Genomic DNA, 24,728 nt, shown 5'->3' with positions numbered 1-24,728 from the left:
TGATATTATTCATTCCTTAAATATCAGAATTCACTAATGAGACTAGGCAAGAAATTTCACTGTGAGAAATTTGTTCTTTATACATTAAGGGGCTATTCATATTTGCTATTTCTTGTGTCAGTTTGGTAAGTTGTATTTTCATTGAATTTGTCCATTTGTCAAATTTGCTGTCATAAAGTTGTTCATAATATTTCCTACTATCCTTTAAATAGCTGTAGGATCTGTAGCGATATCCCATTTTTCATTCCAGCTATCGGTAGTGTGTTTCCCTACAAACAGAAAAAAGTCTTAAATTCCCTCTAAGCACTGCTTTAGGTGAATCACAGCACATTAACCTTCCTTAAAACTGTATTATTCTTGCTTCAGTGGTTCTCAACCCTCCTAATGCCGCGACCCTTTAATATAGTTCCTCATGTTGTGGTGACTCCCAACCATAAAATTATTTTCGTTGCTACTTCATAACTGTAATTTTGCTACTGTTATGAATCGTAATGTAAATATCTGATATGCTATATGTTTTCCGATGGTCGCGACCCACAGGTTGAGAACCACTGCTTGAAACAGTCATTTCGCTTTCAAAGTTAAAAGAGATAATCTTTTATATTTACCATTTATTTACCACTAGAGGCCCAGTGCACAAAAATTTGTGCACTCGGGGGGCATCCCTCAGCTCAGCCTGCCCCCTCTAACAGTCTGGGAGCCCTCACAGGATGTCCTACTGATGTCCCAGTGGGGAGCGGGCCTAAGCCGCAGTCTGGCCTCCCTCTGTGGAAGGCAACTGGCCAATCAGGTATATAGATACTTTCTGAAGGCAGCATAGACTCCTTCCTTATTTCTTTCCTCTGTGGTTAGAGAATAGGGGACTAAAAGGTGGAGACAGAACTGTGGCTGGGCCTGGGGCTCTTGTAGGCAGCAGAAAAAAGGAGAGGGCTGGGCAAAGTCCAGACACGGTTTTCTTCAATTGTCCTCCCTTCCTCCAGGCCCCTTGCTCTGTTCTTTTCTTGTTGTGGTGGACGCTTGGGCCTCAGACTGACAAGAGCCCAGCGACGGTGGAGTTCAGCCCCCTCACTTCTCAGCTGAACATACAACCGCCTCACATTCCGAAGTGGAGCTGTTTTCAAGTGGCTAAAGTGCTGGCAATTCATGCCTCCCGGCCTTTCCCCTCTCGGGTTTCCTCCTTGGGTCAGCTGCAAACTTCACCGAGACACCGAAGCAACTCTGCCCTGGTAGTTCTGCACCGGCCCCTGCCCGGGCCCGGCCAGGCACTCTTCCTTGAGGTCTCTGGGTCCACAGTCTGAGCTCAGGGAGGTCACCCAGAGCCCGTTCCCCCGGACAGGTGGGGCAGGGAGGCTAGCTTGAAGAGCTGGAGGAAGATGGCAGAGTAAGAGTTGGTATGAACCAGCGCCTGCTTAGCCAGACTTCCTAAGCTCCCCACCAGGCCCAGGCTGGGCCCCTGCCCCACACCAGGAGGATCCCAGCTGAGGTCCTCTCCCTGCACCCAGCGCTCTCCTCCCTGTTCTACCACTGGGGGAAGGGAGCAGCTCACCTGTTCTGGACCCTGCCAACCTGGCAGCCTGAGGCACAGACAGTGCAGCCTAGCGTGCTGGTGGCTGCGAGCCTTCTCCCCTTCCCTGAAGCGTGGGGCGGGGTTGTAGCAGCTCACAGCCACCCCTGGGCACCATGCATGGAGACACCGCTCTCTACTGAGCCACTGTCCGCCCAGGACCTGTGGGGGTTGGGGTGGCCTCGGGCTCCCACTGGCTCCACTGAAGCCAGATTCGGCTTGGCCGGCCACCCCAGCCACCCGAGGGCTGCACATGCCCCACGGGCCTCATTGTCCTCGTGAATCGCCGTGGTCCGGCCGTCCCATCCCAGGAAATGGCCATCCCGATTGCCATGGCTCACTCCCCGGTGCAGTTGGGCCTGCCCAGCAAGCATGTAGGCAGGAGCTGGGCCTCTGAGGGGAAGGAGGAGGGATGCACGGGCCAGGGCAGAAGTGGAGAACTTGGCGGTGTAAACACAGCCCCCTACCCCCCCACGTCGTGCCGGACCCTCGAGCTGCATTCCCGAACCCCTGGGTGCCCCTGCCCAGCACTGAGCTCTCGGGCCTGGGGTGGGGGTGAGGGACCTGGAGCTGCGGCCAGAAGGCAGCCCTTACTGGCTTGGAATCATAGTGGTCGATCAGGGAGGGATGCAGGATGCCAAATTCCACCTCTCTCTCTCAATCTCAATCTCTCTCTCTCTCTCTCTCTCTCTCTCTCTCTCTCTCGGAGTGGGCCCCGCGTGTCTCCGGTGGGCGGGCGAGGGCTCGGTGAGGCGATCGGCACCGCTTGTCTTCGCCCCAGCCCCCGCCCCCCAGTCGCACACAGGGGCCTGGCGCTGTCCTACCCTGCCTGCAGTATGCAAATTAGCCACCATCTTTGTTGGCAGTTAACCGCCATCTTAGTTGGCAGTTAATTTGCATATCACCCTGATTAGCCAATGGGAAGCGTAGCGAAGGTACGGTCAATTACCATGTTTGTCTATTATTAGATTAGATTGCCAGAGCTCATCATTCCTGCCTGTAGTTTGTTCAGTCCTTTAAGATGTCGTTTCATTGTCTTTTGATCTCCACTGTTTGATGCAAAGCCAGCCATCATTCACCTTACTGTTCTCTTATGTCATGTGCCATCTTTGTGTGTCTGCTTTTAACTTTCCATTTGAAACTGGCTTTCAGCAGTTTAATTATGATGTGCCCAGGTGTAGTGTTCTATATATTTACTTGCTTGGGATTTGCTGAGCTTCTGTGATACACACTGATTTTTTTTTCTCCCAAATATGGAAAATTAGTAACCATTATTTTATAATTGAGATATAATTCATATACAATTGACTTAAAATTCACTATTTTAAGGAGTGCAATTCAGTGTTTTCAGTATACTTACAAGGTTGTGTGACCATCACTATCTAACCACGTATTTTCATCACTCTAGAAACCTTACATCTGTAAGCAGCCACTCCCCATTCTGCCCTCTCCCCAGCCCTTGAAAACCACTAACATACTTTCTCTATAGATTTACATATTCTGAACATTTCATATATAAATCATATAATATGCAGCCTTTGTGTCTGCTTTCTTTCTCTTAAGTATGATGTTTCAAGGTTCATATATGCTATAGTATATATCAGTATCTCACTCCTTTTCATGAACAAATTACATTCTGTTATATGAACACAGTTTTTACAGTTGATAAGCATTTGGGATGCTTCCACTATGACTAATGTTGCTATGAACATAATGTACCAGTTTTGGGGTAGACATGTTTTCAATTCCCTTGGGTACATAACTATTAGTGTAATTAGTGTGTCATACCACAAGTCTATGTTTAACCATCTGCAGAACTACCAGACTGTTCTACAGAATTGATGCATCATTTTACTTTCCCAATAGTAACATAAGATATGAGAGTACCAATTAGTCCACAACAACTGTCCAATTTTTAAATTATAGCTACTTAATGGGCGTGAAAAGGTAACTTAGTGGAGTCTTTTTAAAAATATTTTTAATTGACTTTTTTTAGAGAGAGGGGAAGAGAGGATGAGAGAAAAACATCTATGTAAGAGCAAAGCATTGATCGGCTGCCTCCTGCAAATGCCCCCTACTGGGGATCAAGCCCACAACCTGGGCATGTGCCCTGACTATGAATCGAACCAGCAACCTTTCAGTGTTCGGGACACCACCCAACCAACTGAACCAGGGCAGGGCAACTGGAGTCTTTCTTTGCTTTTCCCTAATGACTAATTATGCTGAACATCTTTTACTAGCCATTTTATGTATCTTCTGTGGAGAAATGCCTATATAAATCCTTTACCCATTTTTAATTGGGTATTTACTTTTTTATTATTGAATTCAATGACTTTTTTGTATATCCGGGATACTGGACCCTTATTAGATATGTGAGTTTGCAAATATTTTCTATTTTGCGGGTTGTATTTTCACTTCCTTTGAGGCATAAAAGTTTTTCACTTTGATGAAATCCAATATACCTATTTTTTGTTTGGTTGCTTAGCCCTCTAAGTGTTACATAAGAAATCACTGCCTAATCAAAGATCAAAAAATTTACTCCTATTTTTTTTTAACTTTAGCGCTTTCATTCCTTTGCATGTGGATATCCAGTTGGCCCAGCACCATCTGTTGAAAAACTTTTCTTCCCCCCACTAAACTGTCTTGACACCCATACAAAAAATTAAGTGCCCATAAATGTGCTTATACCCGGACCTCACCTGTATTCTTAATCTATGTCTATCCCAGTTTTGGTTACTGTATCTTTGAACTAAGAAATATAAGTCTAATCATTGTTTCTTGAAAATATTTTTTCTAGGTCATTCCCTTTCCCCTCCTTCTAGGAGTCCAATTACATGTATGTTAGACTGCTTTATATTAACCTAGGTCAGTGGTCGGCAAACTGGCCCCTTGAGTGTGGCTCTTCCACAAAATACCACGTGCGGGCACGCACGTACAGTGTGATTGAAACTTCATGGCCCATGCCACGGGGCCAAAGAGCAGCATGTGGCTCTCGAGCTGCGATTTTCCGACCACTGACCTAGGTCATTGGGACTCTGTCCCTCCCCCACCCCCATTTTCTTCTCTCAGCTCTTCACGTTAGATAATTTCACAAGACCTTTCTTGTGGCATCTCCAATTCACTGTTAAGCCCATCCAGTGAATTTTTCATTTCAGATGCTGTTCTTTTCAGTTCTACAATTTTGTGATCTTATTTTAAGTCACTCAGTTTTTAGTAGTTGCTTTAATTCATTTTTGATCATTACAAATGTGGGTTATCTCAGGGCCAGTTTCTATTAGCAGCATTTCTTCCCCATATGGTTCAAGTTTTCCTGCTTATTTGCATTCTAGTCATAGTTGATTGTATGCTGAATATTGTGAATACAGTGTACAATTATACTATCTTTCTTGTTGAGCTTTGTTCTACCTGGTGCCTCTCTGTTATCCTAAAAAGGCTTAATTTAGGCTATATTAGGGCAGATCTTGAGCAATCTTTATTCTATAATAGGAGCTTGCAAACTTTTTCTGTTTGCCAATGGTAAATGTATTAGATTTGTGAGCCATACAATGTCTAAACCAAGTGTTAAACTCTGTAATTATAGCCCAAAAGTAACTTCTAAACGAATTTGCATAGATGGCTGAATTTCAATACAACTTTTATTTATGGTCACTAGAATTTATATTTTATATATCATAGTAGAAGCCCAGTGCACGAAATCCATGTAAGGGTAGAGTCCCTAGTGGCTGCCGGTCAGGGCCTCCCTTCCCCACTGCCAGCTGGGGCCTTCCTTTGTTCTGTGCTGCCCCCTGGTGGTCAGAACACATCATAGCGAGCGATTGAACTCCCGGTCGAACTCCCAAGGGGACGCTTTGCATATCAGGCTTTTATATCTATGAAATTCTCATCTGTCACAAAGTATTATTTTTCTTTATTGTTGAGATTATTACAGATGTCCCTTCCCCCGCCATAGCTTCCCTCCAACCGGTTCCCACCCCACCCCAGGCCCTCACCACACTATTGTCTGTGTCCATTGGTACTGCATACATGCATATAAGATCTTTGTCTAATCTCTTCCTGCACCCCACCACACTCCCTTCCCTCTGAGAATTGCCAGACTGCTCCATTTCCATGCCCCTCATTCTATTCCATTCACCAGTTTATTCTGTTCATCAGATATTTTATTCATTTGATTTTTAGATTCAGTTGTTGAGAGATATGTATCTGTTGTCACTTTGTTGTTCATAATTTTTATCTTTACCTTTTTCTTCTTCTTCCTCTTCTTAAAGAATACCCTTCAGCATTTCATATAATACTGGTTTGGTGGTGACGAACTCCTTTAGCTTTTTCTTGTATGTGAAGCTCTTTATCTGACCTTCAATTCTAACTGATAGCTTTGCTGCACAGAGTAATCTTGGTTGTAGGTTCTTGCTATTCATCACTTTGAATATTTCTTGCCACTCCCTTCTGGCCTGCATGGTTTCTGTTGAGAAATCAGCTGACAGTCGTATGGGTACTCCCTTGTAGGTAACTAACTGTTTTTCTCTTGCTGCTTTTAAGATTCTCTCTTTGTCTTTTGCTCTTGACATTTTAATGATGATGTGTCTTGGTGTGGTCCTCTTTGGATTCCTTTTGTTTGGGGTTCTCTGTGCTTCCTGGACTTGTAAGTCTATTTCTTTCACCAGGTAGGGGAAGATTTCTGTCATTATTTCTTCAAATAGGTTTTCATTTCTTGTTCTCTCTCTTCTTCTGGCACCCCCATAATTCAGATGCTGGTATGCTTGAAGTTGTCCCAGAGGCTCCTTACACTATCTTCATATTTTTGGGTTCTTTTTTCTTTTTGCTCTTCTGGTTGGGTATTTTTTACTTCCTCATATTTCAAATCATTGACTTGATTCTTGGGATCCTCTAATCTACTGTTGAATCCCTGTATATTATCAGTCAGTGTATGCTTAATTTCTGACTGGTCCTTTTCCATTTTTGTGGCATTCTCACCAAGATCCCTGAAGGTTTCACTAAGTTCCTCAGAGATTTCTAGAAGATTCTTGAGTAACCTTATAACTATGGTTTTGAACTCTATATCCAATAGTTTGATTTCTTCCATTTTTTTCATTTGTGACTTGTTTGTCTCTGCATTTTGGCTGTTTCCCTGTGTTTGTTTCTACGTATTGGGTAGCTGCTAAGTCTCCTTGAGTTGAGAGAGTGGCCTTGTGTGGTAGGTGTCCTATAGGGCCCAATGGTGCAGCCTCCCCAATCACCTGAGGTGGACACTCTTCTTGGTGCACCCCTTTGTGGGCTGTGTGCACAGTCTTGTTGTAATTGAGCCTTGGTTGCTGTTGGTGTCGCTGGGAGGAATTGACCTCCAGGACAATTGGCTGTGGGGACCAGCTGCGACTACAGTGGGAGAGCTGCTGTGCAGGAGATACCCTTATGGGGCAGGACTTACTTTAGTGGGGCTTTGGTGCTCACTGAGTCTGACCCTTGAGTGTGTCACTTATGGAAGTGAAGAGTTGTAATCTGGTATGGTCTCACACTGACCACTGGATACACTAGGTACACAGGAAGGTGCAAAGTCAGCCACTGCCTGGGGCCACTCAGCAGGAGCTACAGAGAGATCTGCAGATTCTTCCTCTTTGTGTCAGGTTTGGAAGTGCCCAGATGAGGCCCAGCTGTGAAGCAAGGCAGGCTGATGTTGGTGGTGGCCTTGGGCCTTTCATTGATAGCTCTGGGGCTCCCTGACCCAAATGCAGCTTATTTGACAGGTTTTAGGCTGAGAAAGAACAGGCCATTGATATGCAAAAGCCACTACACACAGCTTGGGTGGGTAAATTGGGTAGGGCAAGGTCTCAGAATCTCCAGGGCAGAGCAAACAGAAATGGCTGCCAGTCAGCCCTGCACCAGGGAGGTCCCAGCGTGGGAACAACGACCGCTGCGAGCACCTCCATCTGGAAGAAAGCTGCCTCCATGTTCCCACCCCGATGCCAGACAGTCCAGTTTCTTCCCGTATGTGTCTGGTTCCCCCAGAGCCTCGCCCGGCACTGGAGCTCAACGGAAGCTGGAGCTTGTAAATTCAGTTTGCGGTACCAGCCTTTTAAGGGGAGCAGCTGGGTTTCCAGCAGCCTCTGTGTCACTCAGCCCCAATCCCCACTAGTTTTTACAGTCCATAGTTTTTACTGCCCGTAGGGACTTCTTTCCCCAGCTCTGGAACCCTGGGCTGGGGGTCTGGTGTGGGGCTAGTACTCCTTGCTCGTCCAGGCGGCCTCCGCAGAGGCGATCTCCCTCCCAATTAAAAGGGTGGCACACCTGAGTGCCAGACCAGCCCGTTCTGGGCCGCCACACCTCCTACCAGTCTCAATGCGCTCTCTTCTTTACTTCTCTAGTTGTAGTACTTCCACTCAGCCAGCCTTCCCACGGTTCTGGATGATAGCTGTTCTGTATTTTAGTTGTAATTTTGATGTGGTTGTGAGAGGCAGCAAGTACAGGCGTTTACCTATGCCGCCATCTTGGTTCCTTCTCTCTTTTTTCTTTTTTTAATAAAAACCATCCTTAGATCATAGGCCATACAAAACAGCCACTGGGCCAGATTTAGCACATGAGCCATAATTTGCCAACACTACCCTGAAGTATGCTCCTTACTCCTACAACATGCCCTTTCTGGTGCCTCAAATAAATGCTCCGTATGTTAACTACGTCTCTCTCTACTGTGGATGAGCTGGGATACAACATCATGGGACTTGTCTCACTCTTAATCCCTTAACATACACTCTGTACTAGGCCTAGAGGAATATCACCTATGCATGTGTAGCTCAGGTCTCTGCCCAGTACTCAAGGGTAACTCACACTTATATGTCTACTCCCACTTCTCTGATACTCTGTTTAGCAAGTTCTAGTTGCTTCAGTAGCCCTGAACTCCAATCTCTCCATCCTTAGCTCAACAGAACCTCCTTGCTCTGCTTGAGTCCAACTCCCCATAACATATCAGGAAACTGTCCTGAAGTATAGATGGGCTGAATGTGGGACTCACCTTGTTTGTCCTCTTTCTCTAATGTCCAGTGCCTGAAAACTGTTCTACTTCATATATTTTGTCGAGTTTTATAACTGTTTGTGGCTGGGGGGAAAATTCAATCCAGTTACTCTGTCATAGCTAAAAGAACATATTAACCTCAAAATATTTGAAAAATAAATTAATGACTAAACAAACCATATTTCATAAAATTTTATGTGAGACCTTCCATTATTTATACATCCTGGAGTATGGGCAGGACCTGTGATTTGCATTTACCAAAAGAATGTGGCCTAGCTGGTTTGGCTCAGTGGATAGAGAGTTGGCCTGTGGACTGAAGGGTCCCAGGTTCAATTCCCGTCAAGGGCACATGCCTGGGTTGCGGGCTTGATCCCCATTAGGGGGCGTGCAGGAGGCAGCCGATCAATGATTCTCTCTCATCAAGGATGTTTCTATCTCTCTCCCCCTCTCCTTTTCTCTCTGAAATAAATAAAAAAATATTGAAAAAAAAAAAAAAAGAATGTGGCAAAGGTCATATGTTACCCCTGTGATTAAGTCATATTATATAAAACTCCAGTCTTGCTTTAGCTCTAGAGGCTCTTTTTGTTGACTCAATGAAGTAAGCTGAAATACAGGGAAAATCTACATTGCAAGGAACTCAAGCAGCCTTTAGGAGCTGAGTGCAGCCTCTAGCTCACAGTCAACAAGAAGATCTGGCCCTCAGTCCTACAATCACAACAAAATGAATTCTGCCAGAACCTGAGAGAGCTTGGAAACAGATTCTCAAATCTCCAGGCAAGAAGGTAGCCCAGCCAACACCTTGATCGTAGTCTTGTGAGATCCTAAGAAAAAGATCCAGGTAAGCCTGACCCAGAAAAACTGTGAGATAATGTTTGTTGCCTTAAGCTGCTACATGTGTGGTGATCTGTCACACAGCAATAGATAACTAAAATCACATGAGAGATACTATAAAACAGCCACCAATATTTAGAGCTAGGAAGTACAGCTATCAGAAGTGTGCCAAAGAACACTCCGACCTCTGTCATCAATGCACAGTGGAAGAAGCTGGGATATGGTAAATTACCTGAGAGATACAGTGGCTCTCTAGTCCATCAGAAAAGGGATGTGGTCAGTCCTACAAGTATACCAGGACCAGTGGTAGTACCTTCCCAAGCACTAAAAACCTAACCTAGCACTTTGAATGGATGTTTTTACACATGCATGACTTAACATGCATTGACCATTTGTAAAATATTTGTTTACTGAGTTAATGCAGATCTTCTCCGAATGTTGACATATTTCATTACATAAGATTTCTTAAAAATCAGATTTGTTAAAATGACTTTAAACCTCATCAAAAATTCTTTTAAGAATAAAACTGTCAAGCCCATGGTAGCAGATACATATTTTCCAAAATTCTAATTTTCACTTAAAAGTTCAAGTTTTGTCACTGGCAACAAATACTGTCAGTTGTTTTACTTGCAATGAGAGGCTCACTTTGTTTATTTTCATGAAACTGTCTGACAAATATCCAAGTCTAAAAAACGAAAGTTCGTCTATAGTTACTCTTTTAAATAAAAATTGCTGTTTCATAAAAAAAAGTGGCTTGTTCAGCATGCAATTCAAATAAGGGCACAAGTGCTTTTCCTTAGGACAACACAATATTTGCCATACAGCAAAATGTTTTACGTGTACTTCCCATTTCATTTCACTAGAGATTAAAATGAAATGTACTGAAAAGTCAAGATTAACAATAATTAATAATTTGTAATGCTTCAGCCAAAACAGTCAGTGTGTGGTGGTGAAGAATACTAGTAGTTTGGTGCACTGCTTTGCTTGGTGCTAAGGTGCCAACAGTTTTACCCAACAACACTTCTGCACATCAGTACAAATATAAGTACAGTGGAAAGAACAAACAGCAACTTCATATTTACTATTAAAGAAACAGATTTGACCTCATTAATCCCTTGACAAGATTTTGGAAACTCCCATGGGTTCACAGTGCCCTTTAAGAACCATTACACTATACCAATCCTAACAATTCAAAACTTCCTCTATCGTTCTTACAACACATTGTCTCATTCCATCAATAATTACAAAGGGCTTAGTATGTAGTGCCAGGTAGGTACCATAAAGTGTCTAATGTCTTTGTGTCATTCACGCATACATCCCAAGCTCCTAGAACAGTGCCTAGCTGACATACAACAAACTCTCAATATTTGTTGAATGAATGAATAAGAGTAGCTATTATATATTTTAACAAATTCTAAAGTCTTTGAGAGCACTTTACACACACACAAACACACACACACTAATTACTGGAATTATTTTTCAACATATGGGAAATACTTGTTAGGAAATATGGGACTTCTACTCTTACTGCATTTGGAGTAATTTAATCTTCACACCATTCTAAACTTTATTATATACAGACAGTCCTTGCTTTGCATGGTACCATGGAAAGTGAAACACATGTATATCAAAAGCATGTTTTCATTCTGTATGATTCCATGGTAACTAAAATCTTTGGTAACATGGCATAGTACCATGCAAAGCACATTAGTGCAAACAATAGATAAATAAATCCCAGTGACTCACAAATTCAATTTCAGTAAGATGGGGAGAAAAGCATTTTAGGAAGAAACGAGTAAGCCTCCTTTGGGCAATGACTTTGAATGTGCACCTCATGGGAAAAGAAATCAAACACCTAAATGACTTTTCAAACTCTTAACATGCCCCTCTCTCACTATCTATTTCCACTGCAGTATCAGTGCTTAGTGATCAAATAATAGAGGTGGTTCAATCTTCAGAGGTGTTTGTGAATTGCTTGGGGGATGGGAGATGGAGAATCAGGATGGTTAGGGGAAAAGATGGACCAGTACTTGATAAAATATTGAGGTAAAATTAGGTTACAATAAATCTAGCCTGGTCTCTTTAAAATTACAGGAATTAATATTTCTCAAAACAGAATCAGTTCAATTCTTTAAACTTCTATCTCCTAACTCTTCCCTCAATTCAATCAAAAAGGCCTTAGAGTTACCCAGTTTTAAGTTTTCTCCTTCCTTATTCCCATGCCCACATCCACAATGAGAATTTTGCTCTTCCAATTTGAGATTTATTTTTTAATGAATATAAATATTCCAAAATATTATAAATTTTGAAGTGTATTTGGCTCCAACAAAGAATAGGTATTTATACATTAAATGTTTAAATGGTTCTGCCAACAGTTAGGAAGATATTGAAAGTATTTTATAGATAAACACTAGTGGCAGCTTAGCCATTAAAAAGTGCCATGGGGAAAGCAATAAACAACTTCGATTTTTAAAAAATTCTATTCTAAGTCTACTTACTAAGCACAAGTGGGAAAAATGGGAAATGCTATTTAAACTATACCTTAAAATGTACTGTGATGTTCCAAGGAAGAGCTGAACTTGATGCAAGAAGATCAAATAGCAAACCAATTGGATAATGCCTAAAAATGAAAGAGTATATTTTAAGAAAGAATAAATATTTAAAGTTATAACTACAACTCCAAAATAAATTTCCAGCACGTTTTAACATCAAGTATCAGGGGACTTTGACCACATTATCACAGGGAGGTGACATTTTATACTGTTACTTGCCTGGGCTAATATGGTATTAATTTCAGGCAGGAGGTAGTTTCTCTTCTAATCATTTCATTCCCCAGGTAAGCCTCAATGTACATAATGGGGTTGTGCTAAAAGCATCTTTTATTAGCCAGGAGCACTATTATGTTACACTACAATAATACCTAATTATCATCCCAGTATTCATATTGGGCAACCTGTTTTATAAAGCTTATTTAAATATATTTTCAATTTTTACAACAACTTAAAATTTTAGAAAATTTTGGGAATTAAAAAGAGCAGCTAAAAGAACATGCAATTGCCTATTTTGTAGTGGTTATTAATATTATAGCATATAAATTTCCAGTCTTTTACTTATACATACACATCTAAATATAGATTAGGCTATAACCTACTTTTTCCATATAATATGTGAAAATTTTCTAAAATGATTGAATATTCTTTTGCAATTGAATTCTAAAGTTTAAAAAAAATTTGATTTCCTAAATAAGAGAATGTTTCCTAATATAACCATTACTCACAGTTAAGCAAATTATTTAGCAATAAGCAAAATAATACAAACCTTGCTGATTTCAATGTACAAACCTTATTTTTTATATCACCCTTTTAAAGAATTTAAAATAGTTATTTAGTAAATCAGAATTAAATAATACTCCCAACAATGGCAAAAGAGGACTGGGTGGTGTTATGTACAGTCCTGTTGTTTCCCATATATTAGTGAATTACTCCTAGATTTAAGAACTAAAAAATTTGAAAATATATCTTATTTCCCTCAAAATGAGTGAGCCAATACATTATCTCACCAAGATTCAAACAGCAGCTAATACTATTTATGCTTCCTTATGTCTACATAATATAGTTGTGAAAAAGTCATCAGTCATTATAGATCATATATTTATTTAGAATGAATTTAGGATGAATGTCCTGCTACTAAAATAAAACAGTGGGTAGCTTCAGTCATATGAGTTGTATTTCTTAATAATAACCCTTAAACTTCTCTCTATTCAAAGGTCAGCATCTATTACAAGTCTTTCACAAATAGAAATGAATACTGAAGGAAATTTTGGACTACCTAAATAATAGAATGTTTCATTCGGGATATTCTGAAACCAGAAAAAATTCTGGCATCAATCAAAACCTAAAATAAAAACAATTTTAAAAAACAACAAAAATATTGCACTGGAGACAAATTATAGATTTTAGTCCCTTTTGGTCCCTTTCTCTGAACTCTTAAAATTGTATAAGTTCTACATAAGGCCTTGTACTTTTACAACTGACCTTTTTTTGTCTTCATTCTTTTCTTTTCTTTTCTTTTTAATAATGTTCCTCTTAGGTATCTTAGGTATGTACAAATAAGTTAAGAATGAATGTGAATATTTCAGCTAATAGGGACTATTGCTTTCCAAATTCTATGTAGTACTGCACATATAATTATAGAATCTCTAACAAATTAAGTAGTTGGCCCATTGGATAGATTCTCCAGTGGTCCCATAAAATAGCTAGCAGTGCAGTATTGTGCATATTCTCTGCCATTCACAATGAAACTAAATGCAAATTCTCAAGTCAAATATTACTTTAAAAGCAATCAATAATGTCATATGAAATCAAATATATTTTTTAAATAAATAATAATTATTTGGGTCAGAATACAAGTTAAACATGAAAAGACTCATAATCAATTATTGTTTACCCTCAATATTAAAATAAACATGACTGTAAACGCACAGAATCTTGAACAAACTAGCTATTTATGAATGCATAAATCAAAGAGCCACAAAATAGATAACCCTCAGTTTACCACAAAGATTCCATTGCCCAGATGGTATGGCTCAGTGGTTGATTCAGGAGGTTATGAACCAGGAGGTCAAGGTGGATTCCTGGACAGTGCAAATGCCCAGGTTGCGGGCTCGATCCCCAGTAGGGGGTGTGCAGGAGGCATCTGACCAATGATTCTCTCTCATCAGTAATATTTCTCTCTCCCTCTCCCTTCCTCTCTGAAATCAATAAAATATATATTTTTTTAAAATCAGAAAAAGAAAAAAGATCAAATAGACCCAATTTTAGGTTCTGAATGTCTTTTCTGAGCACCTTTATTTTAGGTTTGACACTTCATAACTCTCATTTTTTCTTAAAGGTCTTATAAAAACCACACAGAAAACTCATTAAAAAAAAAAAAAAGATGAAAACTTTATCTACTAATTTCCACAAGGATCTACTGGACCCTTTTATAGATCTATGATGTTTTATGGGATCTTGGTGATCTTGTCTTTCCTCTATCTTGAAACATTTTGCCATTTTACCATTCTTGGAATTATTTCATCGTTACACTTAGCAATTATTCCCAACTAATGCTAAAAATGACTAAAATAGTAAGAATTTCAAACAATAATGGCATGCCTAGAAGGATGATACAATAAAGCAACCGTGGGCAAACTACGGCCCGTGGGCCGGATCTGGCCCATTTGAAATGAATAAAACTAAAATTAAAAAAAAGACCGTACCCTTTTATGTAATGATGTTTACTTTGAATTTATATTAGTTCACACAAACACTCCATCAATGCTTTTGTTCCGGCCCTCCGGTCCAGTTTAAGAACCCATTGTGGCCCTCGAGTCAAAAAGTTTGCCCACCCCTGCAATAAAGTATCCTTTTTCCATTTTCGTAATGTGTCATCTAAAATATTACATAATAGTTGAGTAAAGTTTAAAAAAAGGATCAGACTCCATCTTTGGAGTCTACTTTAGCCATCACTAATAATAGCTGAAAATTCAAAATGTCATTATTTTCCATTCATAACAGGAGAGAGAAGAAAATTAAGAGGAAGGCCCTACACACTTATTAAATCAGAAGATTTTTGCAGAGACAGATAGCAGTACCTTAGACTTTAATGACAATGATAAAACTGATCATTTAAAGTGAAATCTCAGACTATGAGTCTTTAGATCAGTTGTTCTCAACCTTCCTAATGCCACGACCCTTTAATACAGTTCCTCATGTTGTGGTGACCCCCAACCATAAAATTATTTTTGTTGCTACTTCATAACTGTAATTTTGCTACTGTTATGAATCATAATGTAAATATCTGATATGCAGGATGTACTTTCATTGTTATAAATTGAACATAATTAGAGCATGGTGATTAATCACAAAAACAATATGTAATTATATATGTGTTTTCCGATGGTCTTAGGCAACCCCTGTGAAAGGGTCGTTCGACCCCCAAAGGGGTTGCGACCCACAGGTTGAGAACCACTGCTTTAGATGCTATACTAATGAGGGGCAGGGAACCTTTTTTCTGAAAAGGGCCATTTGGATATCTCTAACATCAATTGAGGGCCATACAAAGTTATCAACTTAAAAAATTAGTCTGCTATAGTTAGTCAAACATTTAATTAACTCACCCCTAATGCCTCGGCAGGGCCAGACCAAATGATTTCATGGGCCTATACGGCCCTCAGGCTGGATGTTCCCGCCCTGTAGTAGATGAATTTTATAGAACTCAAGAACTAATAAACAAACAATATACTTCTAAGGATGTCATATGGCATTCTTATTCACTTAGTCATTCAACAGAAAGGTCATTTGAATGTATGGCAACTGATGAGCAGTTCTTACAGTCAGAGGATGTTGACCATTTCAGTTATATAAAAATTAAAAACCAGGAAAATATGGGGTGAAAATGTAAATTTGCTGTATTTAAATGCTTTCTGAAATTTCTGATAAAGTTGTTTACACTATTTCTTTATCCTTACTTCTCCAAATATTTACAAAATGATTTAAATATATATATATATTTTAAAGTTCATTGAAGTCAAGTGGTAAACGATGATGGCTTCTTTCTAATATACCGAGAATTATGATGGCAATTTAAATATTATTGTTTCTATAATTTATATTTATTTTTTAAATTTTTTTAATTAAATTTTTATTGTTCAGATTATTACAGTTGTTCCTCTTTTTCTCCCCATAGCTCCCCTCCACCTGGTTCCCACCCCACCCTCTGTCCTTACCCCCCCCAACTGTCCTCATCCATAGGTGTACGATTTTTGTCCAGTCTCTTCCCGACCCCCTACACCCCCTTCCCCCCGAGAACAGTCCACTCCCTTTCTATGCCCCTGATTCTATTATATTCACCAGTTTATTCTGTTCATCAGATCATTTATTCATTTGATTTTTAGATTCACTTGTTGATAGATGTGTATTTGTTGTTCATAATTTGTAACTTTACCATTTTCTTCTTCCTCTTTTTAAAGGATACCTTTCAGCATTTCATATAATACTCGTTTGGTGGTGATGAACTCCTTTAGCTTTTTCTTATCTGTGAAGCTCTTTATCTGACCTTCAATTCTGAATGATAGCTTTGCTGGGTAAAGTAATCTTGGTTGTAGGTTCTTGGTATTCATCACTTTGAATATTTCTTGCCACTCCCTTCTGGCCTGCATAGTTTCTGCTGATAAATCAGCTGACAGTCATATGGGTACTCCCTTGTAGGTAACTAACTGTTTTTCTCTTGCTGCTTTTAAGATTCTCTCTTTGTCTTTTGCTCTTGGCATTTTAATTATGATGTGTCTTGGTGTGGTCCTCTTTGGATTCCTTTTGTTTGGGGTTCTCTGCACTTCCTGGACTTGTAAGTCTATTTCTTTCACCAGGTAGGGGAAGTTTTGTCATTATTTCTCCAAATAGGTTTTCATTATCTTGTTCTCTCTCTTCTTCTGGCACCCCCATAATTCGGATGTTGGTACGCTTGAAGTTGTCCCAGAGGCTCCTTACACTATCTTCGTATTTTTGGATTCTTTTTTCTTTTTGTTTTTCCGGTTGGGTGTTTTTTGCTTCTTCATATTTCAAATCTTTGACTTGATTCTTGCAATCCTCCAGTCTGCTGTTGGAACTCTGTATAATATTCTTTATTTCAGTCAGTGTATACTTAATTTCCAGTTGGTCCTTTTTCATATCCTAGAGGGTCTCACTAGATTTCTTGAAGGTCTCACTAAATTTATCGGCAGTTTCTAGAAAATTCTTGAAAAACCTTAAAAGTGTGGTTTTGAACTCTATATCCAGTAGTTTGCTTTCCTCCATTTCTGTCATTTGTGACCTGTTTCTTTGTCTCCACATTTTGGCTGCTTCCCTGTGTTGATAGAGTGGCTTTCTGAGCTAGGTGTCCTATAGGGCCCAGTGGCTCAGCCTCCCCAATTACCTGGTTTCTCCTGAGGTGGAACACTCTTGGTGCATCCCTTTGTGGGCTTTGTGTACAGTCTTGTTGTAGTTAAGCCTTGATTGTTGTAGGTATCACTGGGAGGAATTGACCTCCAGGCCAATTGGCTGTGAGAATCAGCTGTGTCTACAATGGGAGAACTTCTGTGCTGGAGACACCCTTCTGGGGCAAGACTTGCTTCAGTGGGGCTTTGGTGCTCACTGAGTCTGCCCCCTGAGTATGTCCCTTATGGATCTGAGGAGTTGTAATCTGGATGGTCCCACTCTGACCACTGGGTACACTGGCTCTTGGATCTTAAGGAGGTGCTAATTTAGTCTCTGCCTGAGGCTACCCAGCAGGAGCTATGGAGAGATCTGCAGATTCCTCTTCTTTGTTTGGGGTTTGGAGGTGCCCAGATGAGGCCCAGCTGTGAAGCAATGCAAGCTGCTGTGGGGCCTTGGCCTTCTTTTGGAAGTTCTGGGTCTCTCTGACCCAGCTGAAGTTTGTTAGGTAATTTTCAGATTGCAAAGGGCCAGGCCTTTCATATGCAAAAGCCTCTGCGCACAGCTTGGGTGGGGCAGGGTCTCAGGGAATCAACAAGGCGGAGCAAACAGCTATGGCTGATTCTCAGTCCTACCCTAAGAGGCCCCGAGTCTCAGTGTACCGGTAATCGCTGCAAGCACCTCTGAGAGAAAGCCGCCCTTGAGTTCCGACCGATGCCAGACAGTCCAGTTTCTCCCCGTATGAGTCTAGGTCCCCAGAGACTTGCCCGGAACTGGAGTTCAGAGCAGTCGGGAGCTTGAGACTCCCTCCCGATTGAAAAAGACAACCGCGTCCTCAGTTGCCAGCCCTTTCCACGTGGGCCTCCGTACCTCTTGTTTTTTCTAAATCCAATTTTCAAAATAAATTAATATTTTCATTTTTCTTTGCATAAGGTTGTTTCTTCTTTACCCTTTCATTAGTGCTAACATACATATACACAACTGGCTCACAGCATAGCAATAATGGATATGCTCTGAAGCCAGCCAAGGGTGCCCATTCTAGTCTAAACATCTGCAGTCAGACAGCAAACCAGTAGTCTAAAATCAGCACTGACAGCAATCTTCCCCATATACTAGAGAACTATTGTCCCACTCCATTTCACTGAAATAAATGCAGCCTGTTCATAAGTTTGCTGCATTCACTGAATAAAAAAAAGAGGTGTAACTCAAATGTAAACCAAAGTAATTTAATGATTGCAATCAATTTTGCCTTTATCCATGGCACAAACAACTGTAGACTAGCACTGTGTTTTACAGCTTTCTAAGCCTATTCTTATGTACAAAAATGTACAAAAATAACTAATAACCAATGGACTATTGCATGTATAAAATGCTATAAGTAATCCACATTTCAAATATCTAGTTTACAGAATAATTATAAAATTCTAGAAATTTACAACCTTAGAAAAATGATTAGAATTGAGAAGTGCCTTCATAACATTTATGATTAAGATGTTAAAGTTATTTTCTTAAAATTTACTTTTGAAATCACCTAGGTACACTATTAAATTCTGGGTCATTCTACTACGTCTATGCTTAAAATCAACATTAGTATTTGCTTCTTTTTTTAATTCAAAAGGTAGTTTCAATTTCTTACTTTCAACAAGTCCTGAAAATAAGTCAATTTACACAAAATAATATCCCATTAGAAAGACTTGCTTTATAGTTGACAAAAAGAGAAGCTTTTCTAAGTTTTGTATCTGAAGGCCTAAAATCTAAACTAGTATTAGGGTGTACTATGAAGTATTCTTTAGAAGAACTATTCTCTTAAAATAAGTAATATAAAAGTAACAAAGAAATTCTGAACATTTGAGTTATGGTACAAGAAACTTCACTCTTTAAAATGCAATGTTAGAGCACCCTCTGCTGACTAATCAACTCAAATCACTCTAAAAAAAAACCCACCAAGATCCTTACATTTGAATTCGATCAGCCCTTTCCACTTCCCAAGTGATTTTAAAAAGTTAAACAGACAAAAGACTGTAGAGGCTAAAGCACCAATCAGATAAAACCTCCTTGAAATCTCTCTACAAATCAACAACATATTAAGTACTCATTAAGTGTATGACACTGCTCTGAAATATTCTGTTATTCTAATCTGGACAAATTAACAAAAACAATTAGAAAAAAATACATAGAACTGGAGAAAACAACTGACAAATAGAATATCAGGAGGTGTGGTGGAAAGAGCCCTGAACTAAGACTCTCAAAATCTGGTCCTACTTGCTTATTTGCACAAGTTATTTTATTTTTTTAGCTTTCTCAGTTTTCTCAATAAAAGAGACTAATTTAGATTCATCCATTCCTTAAACAAACATTGACTTAGCATATCTTACATGCTACTGCTTAAGGTACAAAGCCCCAGCTTAAGCATCTCATGCAGATATTTAAACAATTATAAAAAAAATAAGTACAAATTGGAAAAGAACTTGTAAAGGGAAAAGGAATAAATGTTCTTTCTTTTTTAAAATAAATTGTCTAAACTGGTGTTTAATTTACTTTCTCACTTGAATTTATTTAAAACTCCAAAGAATCCTATATAATAAAAGCCTAATATGCAAATAGACAGAACAGCAGAACCACCAGTGGAACAACCGGTCGCTATGATGTGCACTAACCACCAGGGGGCAGACGCTCAATGCAGGAGCTGCCCCCAGCCCGCAGGCCCTAGGCCAGCCAAGGCGGGTGCCAGCGGGGCCCTCCCCCCCCACCCCACCCCCGCAATCACTCTGCCAGTCACCCCGCAGAGGGAGGCAACCAGCAGTGGTGGCAGGAGGCAGGGCCAGTGAGGTGGGCGGGGCAAGCAAGCAGGAGGCACCACAGATCAGCCCTGATCGCCAGCTAGGCCTAGGGACCCTACCCATGCACAATTTTGTGCATTGGGCCTCTCGTCAAGTATAAGAAAGATGCTATCATCCTACTCAAATAAATACACCTCTACTCTTAAGATACTTGTATCGTCTCCAAAGCCCAAGTCCTAGAAAGCTTCAGTGGTAGCTGCACAATGATTACCCTATCCTATGAGACTTACGGCTTAATTAAATGCCAGGTAGTTACTGATAGCCTATTTCCAGGAAGATAATTCTTTTAACACAGAAAAAAACTGCTATTGTTGGGAACAAAGAGAGAAAAAAGATCAAGACTTAGCTCAGAAGTCCTGGATTACACTCATGCCTCTGAAAGTTATTCATTCCTTATACGGAGTACTTAACCATACTAAAGGAAAGTGTACGCAAAGCCATTAAATACAATGAGCTTACAGCAAGACAAGACATAACTATGCAAGTGGTAGCATACATAAAAAGTTAACACCCCCAAAACTAAAATGAACAAAGATCCATGAACACAATTACTTTCATATAAGCTCTCTAAAAGGGGAAATAATTTCACTGTTTAATAAAAGACATTCAAAGGGATAAATACTGACAAAGTAGGAACATGATATATTTATGCCAAAAATATTACTCTGTAGTAACAGTGATACATGGGTCCAAATATTATTTGATAGCATATATAGGATACAAACCAATAGAATACAAAGCATATCAAATACAAAAATAGCCTCCACACAAGACAGATTAAAACAGCATCTGAAGGATGATAACTTAACAATCATCATTTACTATAAAAGCTAAATTAAGGTTTCCCATCTTTTCTAGGATTTCTCAATTGGGGGGTGGTTTTACATCCCACGAAAAGCACTATTATCATGACTAGAGGGAATGTTTATTGGTGCTAGTAGGTAGAGGCAAGGGCTGCTGCTAAAAATCCTACAATGTACAGGGTAGCCCTCCCCAACAAAGAATTATCCAGGTCAAAGTGTCAATAGGGCCTTTGTTGGGAAATCCTGCTCTACAATGGTTAAAATAGCAAAGCCTGGTGTCAGTCACACAGATTCTTATAATAATCTATAACAAATACACATAAACAATGCAATTACAATATTAAATTAGAATATAGATAGATCTGCCAAGAACATAGCTATGTCTTATTATTAACCTACAATCTTCCCCCCTCTTTCCTTTCCCACTACTCTCCTGATCCTTGTTTTTCTAATACTTCTTTTAAGCCACCTCCCCATTCCAAAACCTCCAATTCTTCTGAGAAATAAAAATACCCAGAAAAAAACATTTATCTATCTATCTATCTTGCCTGAGGTCTAGAACTATTCAAGAGTCATGAATCTGATACATGATTCAAGTACAATCATGAAGCTCAGTACTGGTTTTGTGTGGGGTATTTTTAATCCTCACCCGAGGATATGTTTCCTCTGATTTTAGAGAGAATGGAAGGGAGAGGGGAAGAGGGAGAGAGAAACATGAAACATCAATGTGAGAGAGAAACATCAATCGGGGCCTCCCACATGTGCCCCGAACCTGCAACCCAGGTAATGTGCCCTGACTGGGAATCAAACCTGTGGCCTTTCAGTGCATGGGACAATGCTCCAACCAATTGAGCCACACCAGCCAGGGCAAGGTCAGTATTGTTTTGATTTTTAAAAAAATTTAAGGAACTTTGTCATCCTGTCCCAGAACCACCTCAAAATGGTAGAAATGTGACCAGTAACAATATGAAATATCATCCTATATATTTCTAAACTATTATGAAAAATTTACTCATGAGCACAAGATGAATTCCAAAAGTTCACTCCTTGTTCTAAACAATCCTTGAATTCAGCCACACTTATTAAACACCTACCAGCTTCCTTTTATTTAAGTCACTTTTAAAACTCATTTTAATAGTCTCATATTCAGAGTACAAGTCCATTTTTAGCCTGTTTCTACTCTTCATATTTCATTTAAATTTTGATTCAGTTTGTATCCACTTGGCAGCATTTCAACACTTATAACCATTTTTTCATGTTCTTCTCTCTGCAATTTCTCCGGTTTCATTAAATTTGTTTGGAAGCACAACAAACAAAACTCCCAATAATAGAGGAAGTATAAAATACATCATCTGTATATGGATAAACACAGATTCAGGATTTATTTTCAATATAACTCAAAAAATAATATAATGCCAAAATTATTTTTCACATAAAAAAGAAATCAATATACTTTAAATACTAAACCAAGGCTAGATAAAATGTGCTTATGGCATAGTGATCAACTAAATGTGGCCATCGGTTTGAAAGATGTCATTGGAGATAATCATGCTTATATATATATATATAAAGATCTGTAAAGATTTTGGAGATAGAAACAAAGTTGAAGTGTCACAGAGTGACTTATTTATAAAGGGGTTTTAAATATATTTGAAAAAACAACAACCCATAAACAAATATATTATTATAGCATATAAAAATCTATTAAAAATATACAAATCTATCCAATCTCCCATGAATCCAAATGGGAGGCAGAAATATTTTCAATAAAATAGTCTAATAATAGCTTAAAATTTACTGAGTTATGTGAGCTAAGCCAGTGATTTCTTTCTTTACAGAAGTTTTTAAAAATTGCTTCAGGGCACTATACCTTCTTACGGTTAGCATATACTCAATGTTTAATAATGCAGAAAAATTCACTCACCATTTCAGTGGCGTGCCTTCATGTTCAAACCATATCTCACTAATGTCTTCTTGTCTCATAACCTTCTGAAAGTGCTTTTTCACTTTGTCAGTTACCAACGTCAAATAACTTACTCTTGGCAAAAGTAACTGAAATGAAAATTTGTAAGACCGTATTTATTTACTATTAAAATAAATTTTTGAATTTTTAAGGAAAAACAACCATGTTCTCTGCATTATTTTGAATATTCCACACAAATCAAAGGCTAAAGGTTAAGATGTTTAAAAATTTCTTATGAGATCATCACTTTAAGTACAGCATAAATGCCTGGAATAAGCAACACAAATCTAAGTATACTCTTTCTATAATTTCCTCCAAATAAAAGAACAATGTAACCAAATGCCATACTATTTAGGATACTTAGTATTTCAAGCAACTTTAACTTAAAAATATGAATCAACTTTATAAAAATAATTAAACTGTTCTGAGAGCATAATCAACTCAGTTCTACTGTATACCTTGATTGGTCAATCAGGACTTCTCAACTGCTCTCTCATGTTTTGAAAATCTACTGTGTACTAGATTAGTTGCAATGATGAATACCAAGACAAAGACATAATCTGTCCTCTATATGAGGCTAAAGTAGAGGTTTAAAAAGTGAGTATTTTTATAACTACTTACAAAAATATTCATGGCAGCAACAGATCTTTAAAAGTCAAATAGAAATTTTCATTTGATGAACAACAGGGGCCATTACGATACCATGAATAAAAGAATGGCATGATGAGAAACAGTATTTGAGGAACATTCTAGCAGTTGTACATAAAAGACTAAAAGGAGATTATAGACAGGAAATCTGTTAAGGAAATATTACATGAGAAGATGATGGGGATCAAGAAATGGAAAAGTGGGAAAGGTCTGGAGATCAGTAAGAACAGATTTTGGTGATAAAGGGCAATAAAGTACAAGCTTAAGTATAATGCTGGTTGACTGGTGATCCTACCACTGTCAACTCCCTCAACCCTATCCTTATGTAGGTTGGGCCTTGAACTTTGGAGAGAAGAGTTTGGGAGGGAATATTGGGCTAGGTAAAGCCTCAACTGGATTAGTGTGAAAGCCGTCACTGTTTTCCCCCCAGGAAAGGTACTCAGAAAGAAAACATAAGATAAATGAAAGGAGAACACTGGTGAGAATTCATTTTTTCCTCCTTTGCAGTATAGACCCTCTAGCCATTTCTTGCTTTCCTAAGCTTCTGTTTTCTTTTGCTGATAAAATTGTTTTGATACTCTTTTTCAGCTGCTTTTGTGTGTCTAACTGCATCTTTTTTCATACTGCTTATTTAAGGTTATGTCTTCTGATCAGTAAATCAAGTAGAACTACTAGGCTGGGGTATATATACAAGGGGAAATATTCTGGTTAAAGGAAGTGATAATCACTGAAGCTCAAGATAACAGGCTCCATGTAGGTAAGAGAACATAACAGTGATCCTAGGGATTATAGAGAATGATGGTGTGGGAGGCATGCTCCAGAATGGAATCAGTGATGGAGAACCTTTTGAGCTCGGCGTTGTCAGCATTTTGAAAAACCCTAACTTAACTCTGGTGCCATGTCACATATAGAATTTTTTTGATATTTGCAACCATAGTAAAACAAAGACTTATATTTTTTATATTTATTTTATATATTTAAATGCCATTTAACAAAGAAAAATCAACCAAAAAAATGAGTTTGCGTGCTGAAACCTGTTTGGCTCAGTGGATAGAGCGTCACCCTGCGGACTGAAAGGTCCCGGGTTCGATTCCGGTTAAGGGCATGTACCTGGGTTGTAGGCACATCCC

The 24,728-nt window shown here is 39.2% G+C and overlaps 1 protein-coding gene across 3 annotated transcripts in view; it reads right to left on the bottom strand.

Moving 5' to 3' along the window:
* The window catches only part of ATG5 (autophagy related 5), a 161,269-nt gene that overhangs the window by 120,449 nt on the left and 16,092 nt on the right, over positions 1–24,728 (bottom strand). For all 3 annotated transcript variants that reach the window (XM_070418001.1, XM_070418002.1, XM_070418000.1), the window contains exons 3-4: positions 22,912–23,039; positions 11,937–12,015 (exon numbers count right to left, since the gene is read on the bottom strand). In XM_070418001.1, coding sequence (XP_070274102.1) covers positions 11,937–12,015; positions 22,912–23,039 — 207 coding nt within the window. The remainder of the gene's footprint in view (positions 1–11,936; positions 12,016–22,911; positions 23,040–24,728) is intronic.

The sequence above is a fragment of the Myotis yumanensis genome, unplaced genomic scaffold, assembly GCF_028538775.1.
Source record: "Myotis yumanensis isolate MYYU_CA2020_CCGP unplaced genomic scaffold, mMyoYum1.0.hap1 SCAF_6, whole genome shotgun sequence".
In the NCBI taxonomy this organism is placed as follows: domain Eukaryota; kingdom Metazoa; phylum Chordata; class Mammalia; order Chiroptera; family Vespertilionidae; genus Myotis; species Myotis yumanensis.
Note: the sequence above shows the minus strand (reverse complement) of the source record. Positions and strands in the feature narration are given on the sequence as shown.